Source organism: Paramormyrops kingsleyae, chromosome 12, assembly GCF_048594095.1.
Source record: "Paramormyrops kingsleyae isolate MSU_618 chromosome 12, PKINGS_0.4, whole genome shotgun sequence".
Lineage (NCBI taxonomy): Eukaryota > Metazoa > Chordata > Actinopteri > Osteoglossiformes > Mormyridae > Paramormyrops > Paramormyrops kingsleyae.
The window spans coordinates 10555172-10573062 of record NC_132808.1 but is presented as its reverse complement, the minus strand read 5'-3'; the positions used below and the strand labels follow the sequence as shown (position 1 = coordinate 10573062).

General features: G+C 48.9%; 2 protein-coding genes across 9 annotated transcripts in view; both read right to left on the bottom strand.

Moving 5' to 3' along the window:
- The window catches only part of jakmip1 (janus kinase and microtubule interacting protein 1), a 47623-nt gene that overhangs the window by 12057 nt on the left and 17675 nt on the right, over positions 1 to 17891 (bottom strand). For 5 of the 8 annotated variants that reach the window (XM_072718660.1, XM_023797266.2, XM_023797267.2 and 2 more), the window contains 10 exons: positions 14359 to 14634; positions 13329 to 13823; positions 9015 to 9224; positions 8220 to 8339; positions 7566 to 7712; positions 6086 to 6232; positions 5517 to 5576; positions 2015 to 2143; positions 1506 to 1634; positions 748 to 831 (listed from right to left, as the gene is read on the bottom strand). In XM_072718660.1, coding sequence (XP_072574761.1) covers positions 748 to 831; positions 1506 to 1634; positions 2015 to 2143; positions 5517 to 5576; positions 6086 to 6232; positions 7566 to 7712; positions 8220 to 8339; positions 9015 to 9224; positions 13329 to 13823; positions 14359 to 14559 — 1722 coding nt within the window. In that variant the 5' untranslated portion in view covers positions 14560 to 14634. The remainder of the gene's footprint in view (positions 1 to 747; positions 832 to 1505; positions 1635 to 2014; positions 2144 to 5516; positions 5577 to 6085; positions 6233 to 7565; positions 7713 to 8219; positions 8340 to 9014; positions 9225 to 13328; positions 13824 to 14358; positions 14635 to 17891) is intronic. The other 3 variants (XM_023797263.2, XM_072718662.1, XM_023797264.2) reach the window with 1 other exon arrangement.
- Positions 2151 to 4043, bottom strand: LOC140593624 (uncharacterized). The gene has a single exon (XM_072718663.1). It carries the CDS (start codon positions 3825 to 3827, stop codon positions 3576 to 3578), a length of 252 nt encoding a protein of 83 aa, XP_072574764.1. The 5' UTR covers positions 3828 to 4043; the 3' UTR covers positions 2151 to 3575.

Genomic DNA, 17891 nt, shown 5'->3' with positions numbered 1-17891 from the left:
TGTGATGAGAGCATAACACAGACATTACTAATCAAACACCGTTTCACACGATCCACTTAAAGTGCGTCACAGCCCAGGAAAGACATACTGGAGTATACCATGTCAGGCTAATGAGCTTTTATCTGTTCAAATCACTTGTCATTCACCTAGGATTAATGTAAAGGACAGGATGTACGTGACACAGAGCATGGAATGAAGACACATAAGCAGAGAGTGAGAGAAATGGCTGCAGTTGAGTTTTATTGAGCCAAAGTGAGTAGTGCAAAGATGAGCCCGTCACCTGGCTTAACAGAAATCATTTCCATAAAGAGAAAGCAAGCCATGGACACAGAGGCAGTCCAGCAATGAGGCACAGGAACCCTCACACCAGAGGCAGTCCAGCAATGAGGCACAGGGACCCTCACACCAGAGGCAGTGACACATATGCTGGTGGTGCAATTAAGGCTTTCACTGTAGGAACAAAACGATCATCACCCCGCCTATTACTGCAAACCCCTGATGGGGGCACTGCAGCAAGCTCAGCCACTATGCCAGTGATGAGCAGCAATTAACTGGCAGCTCCATTAATAGCATGATCCATGAGGAAACCTCCAGGCTCTGCCCCACAGGTGCGGCCTGGGCGCTGCGGTGATGTCACAGGACACGCCGGCAGATCCAAGCCACGCACACGGCGGCGAGGAAGAGGCAGAGGAAGGTCACCAGGAGGCGGCTCAGCACCCGAGCGTCCCAGCCCCCTTTTCCATTTACCTGCCCCCGCTCCACCAGGGACTTCTCCAGGTCGTCGATCTTCGCCTGGCACCGAACCAGATCCGCCTGCAGTTGCTCCCGTGTCTGAAAACGGCACGGATTCTGCTTAGTCGTGCGAGACAGCTGGACTGCAGAGCACACTGTTTGATGGACATCTGAAAGTCCAGGTGATCATGGTCACAGATTTCACAGATGTAATGCACAAGAAGATGACCAGAATAGCAACCCTACAGCTGGCCAACCGTGGGCCAGAAATTCTGACTATAGCTAACCCTATATGGGAGCTCCTCAAACCTATCTTTGGATAGCCAGCTTAACTGCAGCACTTTGATGTTCCATGGATACTGCACTATACCAGATGAAGCTGTCCTGCCATGAGGAAGGCTTAACAGGAGCTCTAGACATCCACTCAAAAATCAAGACTAATTTATGGCAGGGATGAGTAATGGTCAAACAAAGCTTCGTGAACCACTTGCTGTATTTTCTAACTCCACTAGATGGCGGTCTCTCTTCAAAAACAGACTCAAAGCATGCCCCAAAATAAACCAAGAGCACCACCTAGTGGGGTCAGAAAATACAGCAAATGGTTCATGAAGCTTTGACTGACCATCACTATCAAGGATTTTTCTAGGGTATTTTTAATGCTTCAGCAGAGCAAATACAGTATGTAGGATTGCTTTTATCAGATGCAATGTGTTCTTTAAATAAGCAAGTGAACCCTTGGTGGTAGCCTCAGCCCCGCCTGCCTCCTGTCTCACCCGGGCTTCACGCTCAGCATCCAGGGTTCCCCCAACCTGCTCCTGGAGTAGGGCGTAGGCTCGCTGTAGAGCCTGGTACTCCCGGGTCAGCTGACGGAACCGCAGCTCTGACTCCTCACGCGAAATCCCCTGGCAGGACACGCGAGTATCATCACATCAGCATCTTGATCATTACCCAAATGACACCAAATTCCAATTAGCCAATCAAAATGTATGAAAAAAAACTATCCACAATTCAAAAAACACTATGCTGCCTAAGTTATTTCTCTGAAGTTGCCATACGACCTAACAACCAGTCTAAATGTAATTAAGCACAATTGTAACCAGTACCTTAAAGGTGATTTTCCCCATAAAGAATAAAAAAAAAAAAAAACATTCCTAAATGAAAATGATTACATGTCAATGATGGTGGTCACAAACTGGAAACATTCTTTAGCCCCTCCCCCCTATGGTGGTGACAATGTCTTCTGAAGCACCCTTAGCCTGCAATGGAATCACGCCCGGCTCACCTCCTCCAGATCCTCCTCAGGGGTGGCTGGAGTCCTGTCCGTTCGATCCGTGGTGTAGGACGTCAAGGACGAGGTCTCCGAATCCACAGACTCTTCGTCAAATCCAAAATATGTCTCCACAACATGCCTCTGTAGGACAAGGTTACAGCATGGTTACAGGAGCCGATCAGAAATGTATTCACCGGTCAGGAACCTAAATCAGAAACATGCCAGCTGTGCCAGTCGGAGAAGTGATGGGCTGGTGCTCAAATCGGGGACCGACCCAGTCAGTCACCTCCACCGAGGAACAACAGCTCCTACAAAATACCTCACATACTGTAAGCACTTGTTCCCATTCTGCCATATTCAACAAATCAATCTGTTTTCCAACACTGCTAACTAAGCAAAAAATGTCAGTTCATTTCAGCAGTTTGGGATTGATTCTCCTGATGGTTCCCAGTAATTCTGCTAACTGGAAACCAGTAGGTAGACTCTAACACACATAATGGCACTATGCCAATTGCAGTTGGGTGATCTGGCTCAGCCTTTTTCATACCTAATGCCTGGTACTTCTATGCAATCCTGGATCATACCTTTGCTTGCACAGAAGCTTTTAAACACTGATTTAAGCAGCGACCAGAATGCTTCACCACTAGGCAAATCTAACGCATATTGAAAAAGACAGGTATCTTATGGTATCTTCGAGGACTGTCCATTCATTTCTATGGGCCTAATCCTATTCCCAACAATGACAACCTTAACAACTACTCAGTCTTAACCTTAACCATAAGCAACCAAACAAAATACAAGTCTTTTGGCATTTGTAGTTTTTTGATAGCAGGCATGGATTTTTATAAAAATTTTTATAAAATTTGAATTTTACGGTTGTCAAAATAACAGGTTTTTATCACAATGTAGACACACATACACACACACACAGATACACACATACACAGACACATACCATGGGATTTCAGTCAGCCAGCAAACCCTTGAGTACCTTGGTTACAGTGAAACATCACAGCTCTCAGCCGAGAGCCTCAAAGCCTCCAATGTCATTTTACATCCAGCTTTGGGAGATGAATTCCAATAAAAACCAGAGTCTGATTCAGAGTATGATTCAGAGTCTGACTCCATAACAGATGACATTTGCACATCTGACTCTACCCTATACATCTTACAAGCTGACGTTCTCATTAAAAAAGGCAACCACAGCTATTCTCCTATGTACTGCCCCACAGGACAGAATCCTCTACTAACCCAACAACCATTAAAAATACAGATCAGCTGTGCAAATTTTACTGCTTAAACAAACCTCTCCTTCTCCAAGTTTCCAAGGGGATCAATGTGTAATTTTCTTGCAGTTGGGATTTGCCCAATGCCTTTTGGCAGGCTAACTCACTGAGTGCTCACACAATCAAACAAACCCGACAAGCAAAGGACGACTCGGGGCTGAAATGACGGCACGTCACCAGCCAACAGCAGCGGAGATGCAGGGTTCGAGTTAAACCGACACCGGGAGCAAAACACGGCAACCACTGAGGGGTGGGAACATTGTTGCGACATCACACCTGTTCCTTGGTCAATGGAAGAGGACCAAAGCTTTGTTTAATATAGAAAACTTCAAATTCACTGAATAAAAACATGTATACCTAACAGACCCCTTTCCAAAGAAGGAATCCTTAGCGGACAGCAGCCCAGGCAGATGGAGCGGGACGCCCTTACCATCGTGCTTGTAGGTCATCTCCTGACAGCCCGAGAAGTACAGGCACACCAGCGCACACAGGCAGATGAAGGAAGAGAAATAGAGGATGAGGAGCAAGTACTCTGTCATGCTGGAGCCCGAACTCCAGTCAAACCCCCACGGAAGACCACAAGGAAGCCACCCGCCACAGGCCCGATTCCCAACCGACTGGAGCGCCAACGCTTAGGTCCGGTTCTGAGGTGGGGAGAGGATGTGGCGAGCTCTGGCAGAACGCGGAGGTGAAATGGACCAAGCGATATTTCAGGAAGACTCCTCCCCTGGCGTCGTCACCTGCTCTCTCAGCTCCCTCCCAGGAGCCCGTTCCCCAACCCCAGCCCCCCCCCCCCGAGTGGGGCTCCACCATAGCCTCTGCCATGACTACAGCCACCCTCTACATACAGCGTTTTAACCAGACTTTGGTGTCCCAACAGCCCCCACAAAAGGACCTGCACCCCGTGGATTGGCTGGTCGGGGTCAAGCAGACCCCAGGCTAATGAGCACCAGTCATTCAGGGAGCATGTGGTTTGTAAACCGAGCTTCGGTTAGTGCCTGCAGGGACTCGGCATGTACTCAGTACCCACCGATAGAAACATACCGGTGTTACAATTTCAGCAATACAGACCAAACCTTCAGGAATGCATCCTTCGATACTCCAACTGTATGTCACATGCGATTTTATGTTCATGCTGAATAAAAAACAAGTGATACACAATTCCTGAGAAAGTCGTCATTGTGACACCGTTCCCGCTATTATTAAGAAGCCTCGGTACTTTAGATTGCGGGAAACGTGCGGGAAACGTCAGCCTCCATGCAGGTCGGGGTCTGAAACAGGCCCAGGCTCTGAGTTTGAGTATCTGAGGACGGTGGAGACGACTTGGAGAGCGAGGCTGCAAACTGCTGCTGCATCACCCCAGAGAACAATTAGGGGCAGAGGCGCGTCCCTGACTCCCAGGAGGACTGTTGCTAAGAGACTGCACTGCCGAAGCACGGCAAGCTTACACATGCACACAAACGCAAACGCTGATGCAGAAGAAAACACAGGATGTGCGGGAGATGCAGAGATATCTATACATACAACCAGGGGGCCCGGGATACACTGAAGAACTGGTAAACTCATCAAGAAAATAGACAGCTAAACAAACCAGTCTGCTCACCAAAGACAAATTCACAAACAACACACACACACACACACACACAATCAGGTATCAGCCAAAAACTGCTGATTGAGATTTGGGCTAATTAAGATGTGAGCAAATGCGTTGGAAGGTAAGATAAATCACTCAGCTAATCAGGGCCCATTCAGGAGTGGGACAGGGCTGGCATTCGGGGGGGGGGGGGGGGGCACCACAAAACTGGCACCACAGACAGAGCTGGGGCCAAGTAGCCGAGTATGTCGAGCAATCAGATGTTCAAGGGCTTTTATCTACCCACACACCAAAAGCTCAGCGCAACCCAACAGTACATGTCCTTCCCAGAAGCTGCATTCAGCTTAGCATATGCATCTAAACAATGGTAGCTATCCACTCTACTTCGCTCTTCCGGTCCACTGGCAGCTGGAATTGGGCCGGTCACTGTGCCGGGAGACTGCAGCCGTGCAGCTTATGACCCCCGGCCGCGGTGCTCAGGCTGTTTTCTCCCTGATTGGTATCTACCTGACCTGACGGCTGAAGCGTGGGACTCACAGGAGATATACAAGTACAGTAGGGCAGCCAAGCTGTGTGCATGTTACTGTCCTGATAAACCCCAACGAAATCGACACAGGCTCAACAGGCTCCTTACCTTGGGCAGTTTGAGCCCTTTCCTCTTATTCTTCTTGGTAATGATCAGACGGTCCCGTTCCTGGAGAGAGAAGAGATTTTCAAACATGTCAATCCACCTACGGGGAGACCTGGGAGTCTGTACCCAACCATAACAAGAGCAGAGTTTAAACACACTGCAGCTTATTTGATAAAACAAAAACAGGCATTAAACAGCCTGTTAATGTCTTTCATTTCGAAAGCCCACAGGTCCTCTTATGGACAAATCCCGGCTCATTTGGCAAGCATCCCGTTTTAATTATTAAAGCAGCCTAATTATGAACAAATTGCCCTTAGCGGTCGAATTGTTTCTCTCATGAATCAAAAGTCTGGGTGATTGGATGAAGGGCCCATTCAGAGCCATGGTGCATCGTCTGGCATTATAAATAGTGTGTGGCCTGTGGATGCCAAGTCAGTGCCAAGCAGGCAGCTGGTTGTCAGAGCCAGACCTCAAGGCTCGCTTCCAGGGAGGACCCACCCACTGGCGGCCTGGTGCCAAGGCGGCCCCGAGCACAGCCTGGGACCGGGTCCTGGGGGCTGGGCTCCACCCACCTGGGTGAGCTCGTCGATGATGTAGCGCTGCTCGGCCACCTGCAGCTTGAGGAACTCCACCTCCTGCTCCTCGTGGGTGTGGCTCAGGTCATTGAGGGAGCTGGGCCTCTTTAACGACGGCTGGGGGGGCGTCTGCAGTTTCTCCTTCTGGGGAGGGGACGTTATATTTACCCTACGGTGTTCAGCATGGGAGACATCTAAGGCTTTAGGATCACATTGAAACAATGTTGCCTAATGTACGTTTTGCTTAAGTACTGGAATCAACAGATCTGATTTGAGTACTTTTATTAAAATAGGCCACAAACAAAGTAATATCTGGATATGCTAATATGACACCAGCATAGCCATCTGATCAGTAAGTCACTTGGCAACTCAGGACATTCAGTACAAATTAAGAAGCATGTTATCATTTTATATCCTCTAAACAGCCACTAGATGTCACCATTCTTCTACTATGACCACACAAAATATGCCCTTCATTCAACAACCTATGGTGGCTGCATAAAAAGTACTAAACAATGGAAGAATTGAACAGTATGTGCAAAAGTTCAAATGCAGTCATAACGCAGAGAGCTCTTCAAGTGGTACGTTTCTGTGTCTGATAGACTGAGGACACTGCAGAGGGTTAGGGTTCGCAGGGGACATGAGCATGTGACCTGGGGAAACATCACAGCCAAGGCTGAGAACGTGCCCTGCATCAGAGCCACCGGCTCCTCCAGCTTTACAGAGACGGGGAAGAGCCGACCATGACACCACGCTTCTGCTGCATTGTGGGGAAGCTCTGCTCCGCATGTTTACCAAGCAGATTTGCTCCTCGAGGAAAATGATTCCCCCTGTAATTAGCTGGTAAACATCTGCTGCTGGAAACTTCTGAGCAATAAAACTCGAGGACCAGTTGACTGATTTCTGGAAATAATTTGCAGTCCAGACAGACAGATCCCACATTCAGACTAAGAGTTTTCTGGGCCACATTGAGAGGACCCCCCCCCCCCACCCCGGAACAATAAGAATGTTACAAAGTTCAGCTCAGTTACGTTTTATGGTCATCACCAGGGGCGGATTAAGGTGCACAGAGGCCCCTAGGCTACAGTAGTCTGTGGGCCCCCCAACCCCGCCCCCCTCCGCGCCAATGGGGGCCCCCTTGCAGGCTGGCACACGTGGGGCCCCTAGGCTTAAGCCATATCTAGCCTGTGCGTTAATCCGCCCCTGGTCATCACCATCTTCAAAAGCCTGCAATCATTCCATATGATTTTACTCAACTCCAATGTGCCTTAGAAGTAGTAAGTTCACTCTAAGCTCCAAGAGCCTCTCCTAGCAGGAGTCACTGCACTCAAATCTCCCTGATCCCATCCACTTTCTGAGGGCTTTGATCTCCACTCAGTGTGACCTTTCCCATCCTCAGGAGACGCAAAGTCCGATCTGTCTTAACGCTCCTCTCTCCTCAGCCATGTCGCACTTCCCACCTAGCACCTCCTCTTACCATCTCAGCGTACTCTCTGCTCAGGTTCTTCAGCTTCTCCTCCATGCGCTGCAGCGTCTGCAGGAGGTCCTCGTTCTTCTTGGACAGCCTCTTGCTCTTCTCGAAGAGCGGCTTCATTTGGCCCTCAGCCTCTCGGACACGCCTCAGCTGAAAAGGTCACCGGGTCTCATTCCATTCCTTATCACTCTGTGTGTTTAACACGCCATGCTAGTTCAGCAATGATGAGAAACATGATTTTCATGGGGCCAATTTTAAGAGTCATGATTACTCTAATTTATGAGTGGTCAAGAACAACATACAGATTAACATCCACCAATTATCAGTCGCTTACCCAGGACTGGGTTGTAGGCCATAGCAAAACGCTTTTCTCTTATTTTCTTTCTTTTTGAAAGACGAATAAAGGTCAGAGGTAACATCGCTTAATTAGTAGCTAATTCCGTTTCATTGAAAATTATAATCACACATAATTTTTGCTGGAGGTGATTAACTCCGGATAAAGGTTCCCAAACGACCCAGCCCGTAAGGAAGAGGTTTTGGAACCTTTTCAGTTTTACTATTCAGCGGCTGAGGGTTAAGCCGAGGTTTAAAGAGTGAAACCCTAACCCTAACCCTAACCCTAACCCTACACCGATTCCCGACTCCGCCTTCCCTCACCAGCTCATTCCGCTCATCGGCAAGCAGCGCATTGCGGTCCTCCAGCTTCCGGATCATGCCGTGGAGCTCCGCGATCTTCAGCTGAAACCGCCTGATATCCCGTTCATCTGCCTGCACATCCTGAGAAAGTGAGAAATCATATTTTATTTATGATATAAAATTAGAGTCTGCTGGGTGAATACTGCCTCTGCAATAAAAGATAAATGCTGCATCGTCCTAAATAGAAGATTAAGAATCTCCAGGGCGCACCAAAAAAAACCAACAAGCGTTTGAGATCCAGTAAGGTTAGGGGAGGTGAACATGCCTATTGACGCCCAGCATTAATAGCCCTGCTAATTACCAGCCAGCTTCTCAAAGCCCCCGGTCACGTCCACACAAATTACTCAGGTCTCGGTGGACCTTGATAAGGCAGTTGGGCAGAATTGGTTCCACATGTTCCACTGAGCAAGTGAAGGGTCAGGTTGAGGCTAAATGTGTTGCAGGGAGACCTATTAGACATCTTTTTGGGGGGGGACAAGCAGCAGAGATGGGGTGGCAGATATTTTTAAGGCTGACAGACGCCTTAAGACAGTGTTTCCTAACCTGGTCCTCAGGGACACCCCCAGACAATCCATGTGAAGCAAAAATGTGGCAGGAAGCTGGGGGGAGCAAAAATGTGGACTCTCTAGGGGTCCCTGAGAACCGGGTTGGGAAACACTTCCTTAAGAGGCAGGATGTCTACCAACTAGGATCCGTTACATCACCCTCTCTAAGAACACCCGACAGCCCGTCCCAGCCCCCCCGCCTCCCACTCACCTGGCTGAGGAAGCCGTCGCTGGCATCCCCGAGTGCAGGCATCACCTCCCGCTTGGGGCTCCCGTGGTGCCGCTCCGACTCCTTCACCTGCACCAGCTGCTCCCCGAGGGCCTCCTTCTGCAGGAGGAGCCTCTGCGCGTACCCTGCCTGCACCCCCAGCTCCTTCTCCAGGGCCTGCACCGCCCGGTCCTTCCCTTTGATCTCATCCATCTGCAAGAGGATGAGGAGGATGACGAAGGAGAATCCAGCAAGGTCATCACAGGAATAAACCGCGAAACAAACAAATAATGTTCCTGTATGAATACAGGAGTGAGTGCGACATGATGACTAACGGGGCCCGTCTGCAGGTACCTACACGCTCCACTAGGGTGCGGAGTGAGACCCACACAGTGGGACCACCTGTGACGGGGCAGGACAGCATGGCTACCAAAATCCATCACTAGTCTGATTGCTGATCTTTGCATCACATTCTGCTAACAACAAAGCTCAAAAGCAACCTTAATAGACTGCTATATCCCCCACTGGGCAGCTTAGAACAAGGGCACTATCGACCCGAAGCCTCTCCTCACTTCTTTAAAGGGGATTTTCTGCTACGATTTAGCTTTCCCTCAGGAGCAAAGAGAGAAAAAGGAACAAAACCACCTTGCAGTTTGCCGAAAGTGCAATGCGGAATAGGAAACTCGTATTAGATCCTAGCGTGACTCATCCCAACATCGAATGCTGGCTGGGGATTATCTGAGCACACCCACCCCCCCCCCCCCCCACCAAACGGGGGTCGGAAGAGTGACAGATTACGTTCAGAACTAAGGCTGGGAGACTGAGTCAGCAGAGCAGGAGGGAGGGACAGGTGACTTTAGATCAGGTAAAACCTTAGGAGTCTTCTGAGCATCTAAACATCAGGCTTCATGGTGATATACGACTCAAAATAAAACCCCACCCACAGCCAATATATTACTATAGCAGAGATGAGTTTGCAGAGCAGGACTGTATTACAGCTTTTGGTCTTAGGCGTGAATTCTAATTATAAACTAGATACAAACTGTAAGGGCCCTGCTGTATCCATGACGGGATGCGTCCATCTTTATCCCTATGTAATAAAAGACAAAATTCTCAGCGATCAGCCACATTAAATCTGGCAGCTTTCTGGGCCTTCACTGATCATCTGATGCTCAGAGAATATTCCCTTTGATAAGTCTTACTTCTGACAGCACAGCTTATGCCGCCCCCCCCCCCCACTCAGTATGGACAGGGGTGAAAATCCGCTCCAGGGCACTAGGAGCTGCCAAATCTCCAGGCAAACGTGCCCAGCAACTGCAGCCAACCTCGATTCTCACTAAAGCATCAACCAACATGTATCCCCTCCCCCCCCCGCGTCGCTGGCCAGCAGTGGCTGATAAGCATGGCTCACGTTTTAGTTACTTAGAGCAGCACACATGGCAAGTACCCACAAGCTGAGGCTCCCCTGCCCCGCCCTCGAGCCTCCTTACCTGCCACCTCCTCAGTAAGCACTCCTGCCCCCGTTCTCCCCCACCCTGCCCCTCCCTCGAGCCTCCTTAACTGCCACCTCCTCAGTAAGCACTCCCGCCCCCGTTCTCCCCCACCCTGCCCCTCCCTCGAGCCTCCTTACCTGCCACCTCCTCAGTAAGCACTCCCGCCCCCGTTCTCCCCCACCCTGCCCCTCCCTCGAGCCTCCTTACCTGCCACCTCCTCAGTAAGCACTCCTGCCCCCGTTCTCCTCCACCCTGCCCCGAGCCTCCTTACCTGCCCCTCCAGCCCACTGTCCTGCGTGGCCCTTCAGGTCCTCAGCTTACCTTTGTCTCACTTCCCTCGCATTCCCAACCCAGACCAAAAAAAGAACACACACATACACACACAACATGGCATGGGGGGGGGGGGGGGGGGGTGGGCTGCACAGTCTCGTTACCATGGAAACCCATCCCATTACATCTTGTTATTCTGGGAGAGATGGATTGGGGCTGCTACCGAACAATATTTAAATTACATCGTTGACATTCTACCTCAAAGCAAAGCCTGCTGGGAAACTCCAGGTGTGGAGATCAAAGGCATCCTGGGATAGCGATGTAAAAGCGTTTGAGTCTGAGCTGGGTACTGTGCCAGGGTGTCAGAGTCTGTCTGAGACTCCACTCGCTGAGGCGGGAGAGCTGAATTCAGCTGAAGCTGATAGCCTACTGCGCTGGCCTGCCATGCAGCTCAGGGAGGGAAGTGAACAGCCACTAGGACGAGCTTTACCAAAACCTCTAGCAATCATCTACCTGCTAGTGAGCATGATGCAGTACTACCTCCCCAGACAGAACATCACACAGCTCCGAGTGATCTTAGACCTTAGAGTGTGACTTAAACTGGTTTCTTTATAGGGACTGAAGGCTTTCCCTGGAACCCCCTACTGCTTGAATTCACCCATAATAACACTTAAGAAATGGATCCCGCTTAGACCCACTGATCAGAGATCAGCCAGGATTGTCTGTAAGCCCGGGGGAGCCAGCAGTACTTCCTTAGAGACTGCATTTCTGTCACCATAGACACCAAACATGATTGAGCTGGAAAGTTAACTTCAGTCCACCAAACACTGTAAAACGAAACTATAAAGAAGATGACATCACAATCACCGTGAAAAAAAACTCACAAACTGATAATCTACATAACTGACTGTTTCCAGTCATGCGCGCCTGGATGCGGTATGCAACTATGAGCTATGAGCAGGTTTTGGCCAAATTAAGGTTTACAGGGTTCTAGAGTGCACTCAAAAGAGCTCATAAATGGTTCAAAACATTCTCTAGGTAAAAATCACGAGATGACTGTGCAGAGAAATTGTCTTCATGCTCACAGCAGGCAAACTTGGTGCAGATGGGTTTTTTGTAACCATAATGAGTTTATATGCATTGACACAAATGACAATCACCAGACCTTATCCAGAGTAAATATTAGTCAAATTCCACATCGAAAGGCTTACCGCATCTTCAGCACCTCCAGTTTTCGTTTTCCGATTTGACCAACGGTTAAGGGTTCTGCCAGGCAATGAAAACGGACGGGGCAGAGTCAGCCTGGCTAGGGCGAAGGAGCCTGGCCGTTGGATGATCTCGTTCATGGGGTTTCGGAGACCGGACATGCTGCCACCCAGAGCTGGCTCAGGTGTTCGTGCGCAGGGCCGGGCTACGCTGGGAACTGGCACGGTAGGCAGATCGGCACGGCAACACTCCAGCCCTCAGCCAAATGACTACCTGATCCAGCGCCTCATTCGTACTTAGTTTGTAAAAACAGGTCCTGCGACTAATCTGTGCTGCGCTTCTGTTCTGATACCTGCCCCTGTTGTTCTACTGGCCAAACCAGTGTGCGGCGTTTCAGTGTTCATTACAAGGAGCATTGGACTTGATCCAACAGATAGTAAGAAAAACTAGGAGCTGATCCATCAAGAAATTAAGACAAATCTCCCTCCGGCGACCAAATTTCAAATTTTAAACTACACCAGTTTCAGAACAGTGCACAATTTGCCTTCTGTACAGATAAAGAAGGGATTCAACATTGAGAAGGGCTACCAATAAACCATTTAATCCTTACACATCATTTTGTGGCATTACTAAGCAACCAGACTTGACTGCAGCAGACACCTGAAAGTCTCTGGGCCAGCTGGGTCATTGCGTGAATGGAAACATCTCAGTCTGCCAGTTATACATGTGGTCACACTATTCAGGATTCCTGGCACGTTGCAAGGACCCAAACAGCACAGAAATGAGCTGATCCCCGACACAGCAAGCCATATAAGCTTTCTAACAGGGAAAATAAGTTAAATCAGTTCTCATCATGCACTAACATTCATTGCACTGAGATCCACCCTAACAAAGACCCAAGGTCAGTCTGCAATCCCTAAGGGCTGTGGGTCCGATAACACAAACAAAGCATGTGCACAGCTAGCGGGGCGAAACGTCACACATCCCCAGATATTTACAAGCAGGGGAACATTAACAAGGAAGGAAATGGGCCGTCAACAGGCAGGGGGAGAAGACCTTCCTGCTGGATATTAGCTATAAAAAGAGATTAAAGTCAGATTTATACAAACAATAAAATTGATAAAGTGGTGATAGAGCATGAGAAGGGTTGTCAACAGGAACTCCTTCTATTAGTACTGATCTGTTGCTAAACCTTGTGCCCCCACTTTGCTCAGGATGAGAAGATGGAGAATGGATAGATGGACGTGCCCAGCATACGCCTATATAAAGGCAACCAACACCCAGACAAACCACTGTAACCTTCCCCAAAACCCAGCACTCGGCCGCCACACCCCTGCTGGCCACTCACCAGCCTGCGTATGTCCCTCTCGCAGTCGCGCTTGATGCGGTTCACCTCGTCCTGGTGCGCCTGGTAAGCCGCGCGGAGGTCGGCCGCCTTGGCCTTGTCGGCCCGGAGCGCTATGGCCAGCGCCTCGTCGCCTTGCCGGCGGGTGGCCTTCAGCTCTGCGATCTCCTGCTGGAGGCGGGCGCGCTCCCCGTCGAAGGCCCGCCGGGCCTCCTCGCGCGCCTCCCCCAGCAGCGCGCTCTTCAGCTTGTCGGCGGCGCCGTCGCGCAGCGCCGTCACCAGGCCCTGCAGCCGCTGCGTCTCGCCGTCGCGCATCTTCAGGCAGCGCGCCAGCTCCTGCTCGTGCTGCCGCTGCAGCGTCTCGCGCGCCATGGCCAGCTCGCGGGCACGCTCCTCGTGCAGCTTGGCCTTCAGGTCCGTCACCAGCACCGTGTGCTTGTGCTGCTCCAGCTCCCTGGCCTGCCGCGACTCCTGCAGCTTCTCGCGGAGCTTCGCCACCTGCGGGGGGGGGGCGTCATCATCGTCAGTCACCACTGAACGAGGGGATTCCCCGTTAGCAGCTATGGGATACAGAGACCTGAAGTACAGGAAGTAAGGGAGTCTCAGAGGGTTAGGGACCGGTGCTTGGAAGGTCGTGAATTTGAATTCCATAGCCCCCAATTAGCTGCTTGAAGAGTAAAACTGATTTAATGGTTATTAGCTTCTTAAATGCAATAAGCTACCATTGCTAACAACCATGCATGCCGGGGGTATACTCTGTGATGTATACCACTGATCAGAAGTCAGCTGATCAGAACAGCCCTTCAGGGGCATGGTTATTAACAGGCATGAGTGGATAGCACTCCCCCTTGTGGCTGTAAGTGGAACTGTCAAAACCGCGTCAGGATTATAAGCACGTCAGACCGCAAAATTGACTAAATCTCGCTTAATAACTCCTCACGTAGAGTAACTGACATTATATAAGGTTTATAGAAGGGTCATATTACGCATGTTCAGGTTTATGAGCGATACACCTTTCGGCTGCCGGCGGTACCTTGCTCCTCTCCTGCTGGAGCTCCACCTGGATCTCGCTCAGCTTGCTTCTCAGCTCCTCGTTGGTCGCCTGCACAGTGTCGACGGCGGCCTCGGGCTTCTCCGCCTTCCCGCGGGCCTTCTTCACCCCCGGAGCCGACGCCATCTTCGTCCTCGCCGCTCGTCTCAGGGTCCTCGTGTGGCAGTGCAGCGGGCTGGTCATGCATGAAGCCCGGCTGGTCCCTCCGCCACCCTCGTCATCCTCCGTGTCACGGCCGGCTGCTGCACTTGGGCTCTGCTGAGAGAGTGGGGACTCGCGTGAGGCTCAGGCTTAAAAGACTAAAACCACACAAACTCCCTGCTGGACTCGGGCCTTGTAATCTCACGGTACCTCCACTCACAATCCTGACACCTACTGGGGGTACCAGGAATGACACACAGATTAGCGCCCACATTCCTGCTGCGGTCAACCACGCAGGGATGGCACACAGATACTGAGCCCAGACGAGAGCGGGCAGGAAGAGGGCAGTTGGACTATAATAAGGTTAATCAATTTTGCCATAATAAAGCTCTTCAATAAAAGGGAGTATTATTAATTTAATTACCAAACCTGTAAAGTCCTGTAAAGTCTATTCTGATTAACCATGTGACCTGACATACACTTCCTGTTCATGCAACACATTGCAACACTAGGAGTTTACACAGTACATTAAACATTACACCCATGGCCCAGAGAGACTGGACCTGCAGTTTTCTGGCACCGTTTCTAGTTCATTCACCCATGTCCTGCGCTGCCCATCTGACGAACTGCCCGATCTGAGTCGCCCTCTGCCAGAAAAAAAGACCCCACTGATTCAGTGGGAGATCCAAGGTGGAAGAAGGTTCCACCTGATCCCAGTCCTTGGAGCTCACGTGTTTCCAAAGGCTAACAAACCACTATATTTTACTCACACAGCAATATACCATAATTCCATCACCTTCCAGGGGATCTGCTCACTGGATCCATGAAAATGTCTAGCAAAGATCTGATCCTGGTGCCTGGGCCGAGATCGGGGGGGGGGGGGGGGGGGGGGATGGCAGAATCAGGGGGATTTGATGTGCTTCTCCATATCAGGGCATCAGCAGCTTGGTGGCCCGTCACAGAACTCCAGACAGCACCACATCTGAATAAAAGCGCTAATGCTAATGTCAACCTAGCACCTTCTCATGAAACACATTAGCCGAACCAACTCTGCAAACAGGATTAAAGGGGAATAAATGCATTACAGTCCATTAGTTTGATTTATTTTCCCAAATATTCTCCAGAATGCCACATCAAGGTGAACCTCCAACAAAGTCAAGCTGTTCATATAAATAAGAATCTCCAGGTTCTCAGGAGACTAGATGCCCCTGTGAGACTGATCCCGGACAGCAGGCTGCACTGGAGGGATTGGGGCGGAGTTTATCTATCGCTGCCACCCCTACAGCCTCTGTCTCAAGGCCTCAGCAACACTCAAGGTCAAGGCTGCGGCACAAACACAAACACGGTGGAGGACGGCGGTCACAATCCATTCCTTTCCTTTATATTTAACTCCAAAGAACCCCGAGATGAAGGCAGGTTATAGAATAGACTGGATGACAGCACTGGAGGCCTGAAGAAGCACCAAATAGCTGCACTGAAGCTGTAGTTCTCAGTCAGAGTAAACGGTCTTCTAAACTGGGAAGTCAGCATCTGCCAATTTAACATCTGCAAATGCATTTGGGTCAGCGACGTTTTAGATTTTCAAAACAGCAATAAAGTAAAAATGAAACAGCAAAGTCAGTGTCAACATTTTCTGTGTGAATGCAAATACACATTCCTGTATGTACCCACTGAACCAGATGACAATACAAGGCATTTTTATGCATTAATATGTATGCCTCCCGAAAATGTCATTTGGCAAAACCGTGCTGTTTTCAATATGATACTAAAATCAGTGACAATGACACAGTCCCAAATAGTGAAAATGTAATTGTTTATCTATAAGGAATCTATATCCAGGTATGAAATTTCCACACTAAAATTACAAATATTAAAAATATTTAGTCTTTTAGGGTAACAACTTTTACTCTGTCAGCATTTTATCCTACATTTTATTTATATGTAAAAATTATTATGTAAAATTTCCCCCATAAATTTAATTGTCTTTTTCAAGTAACACAATATTTTATACAATTGTAAAATTCATTGTTTTACTGAATAACATCTTTCGTTTGACTGAATGACAAACTGCAACTGCAATGTGCCTAAACCCATTAACTTGATGTAGTCTTAAATAAAGATGCCAGAAACGACTTTGCTGAACTATAAATGCTTTACTAACAATAAAAACAGACTCCACATTAACAGTCTCATAACATCGTTCTCCATTCTTTTAATACATTAAGGATTAGTCAGCTTATGTGTTCTTAAGTAAAATATGAACCGGTCAGTATCTGATTAGAGTTTAATTTTCATCACTACCATCAATTACAGAAGAACAATAACAACTGGTGGGTTTTTAATCAGCTGGCATCAATATGTAAATGAACAGGCAAATCTCATAATTTAATTTCTCATATTAATTCAGGCTGATAGGAACTCAGCCTGTACTGATTACTGCCAATACTGCTCTCGTACACCTTCACAGTTATACCTGTCCCTTATCAATTCAGGCTGACAGGAACACAGCTTGTACTGATTACTGCCAATACTGCTCTCATACACCTTCACAGTTATACCTGTCCCTTATCAATTCAGGCTGACAGGAACACAGTCTGTACTGATTACTGCTAATACTGCTCTCGTACACCTTCACAGTTATACCTGTCCCTTATCAATTCAGGCTGACAGGAACACAGTCTGTACTGATTACTGCCAATACTGCTCTCATACACCTTCACAGTTATACCTGTCCCTTATCAATTCAGGCTGACAGGAACACAGTCTGTACTGATTACTGCTAATACTGCTCTCGTACACCTTCACAGTTATACCTGTCCCTTATCAATTCAGGCTGACAGGAACACAGTCTGTACTGATTACTGCCAATACTGCTCTCGTACACCTTCACAGTTATACCTGTCCCTTATCAATTCAGGCCGACAGGAACAGTCTGTACCGATTACTGCTAATACTGCTCTCGTACACCTTCACAGTTATACCTGTCCCTTATCAATTCAGGCCGACAGGAACACAGTCTGTACTGATTACTGCCAATACTGCTCTTGTACACCTTCACAGTTATACCTGTCCCTTATCAATTCAGGCTGACAGGAACACAGCCTGTACTGATTACTGCCAATACTGCTCTCGTACACCTTCACAGTTATACCTGTCCCTTATCAATTCAGGCTGACAGGAACACAGCCTGTACTGATTACTGCCAATACTGCTCTCGTACACCTTCACAGTTATACCTGTCCCTTATCAATTCAGGCTGACAGGAACACAGCCTGTACTGATTACTGCCAATACTGCTCTCGTACACCTTCACAGTTATACCTGTCCCTTATCAATTCAGGCTGACAGGAACGCAGTCTGTACTGATTACTGCT

Coding starts and splice junctions, on each gene's coding strand:
- LOC140593624 (XM_072718663.1), bottom strand. CDS start 3,827: ATGACAGAGTACTTGCTCCTCATCCTCTATTTCTCTTCCTTCATCTGC.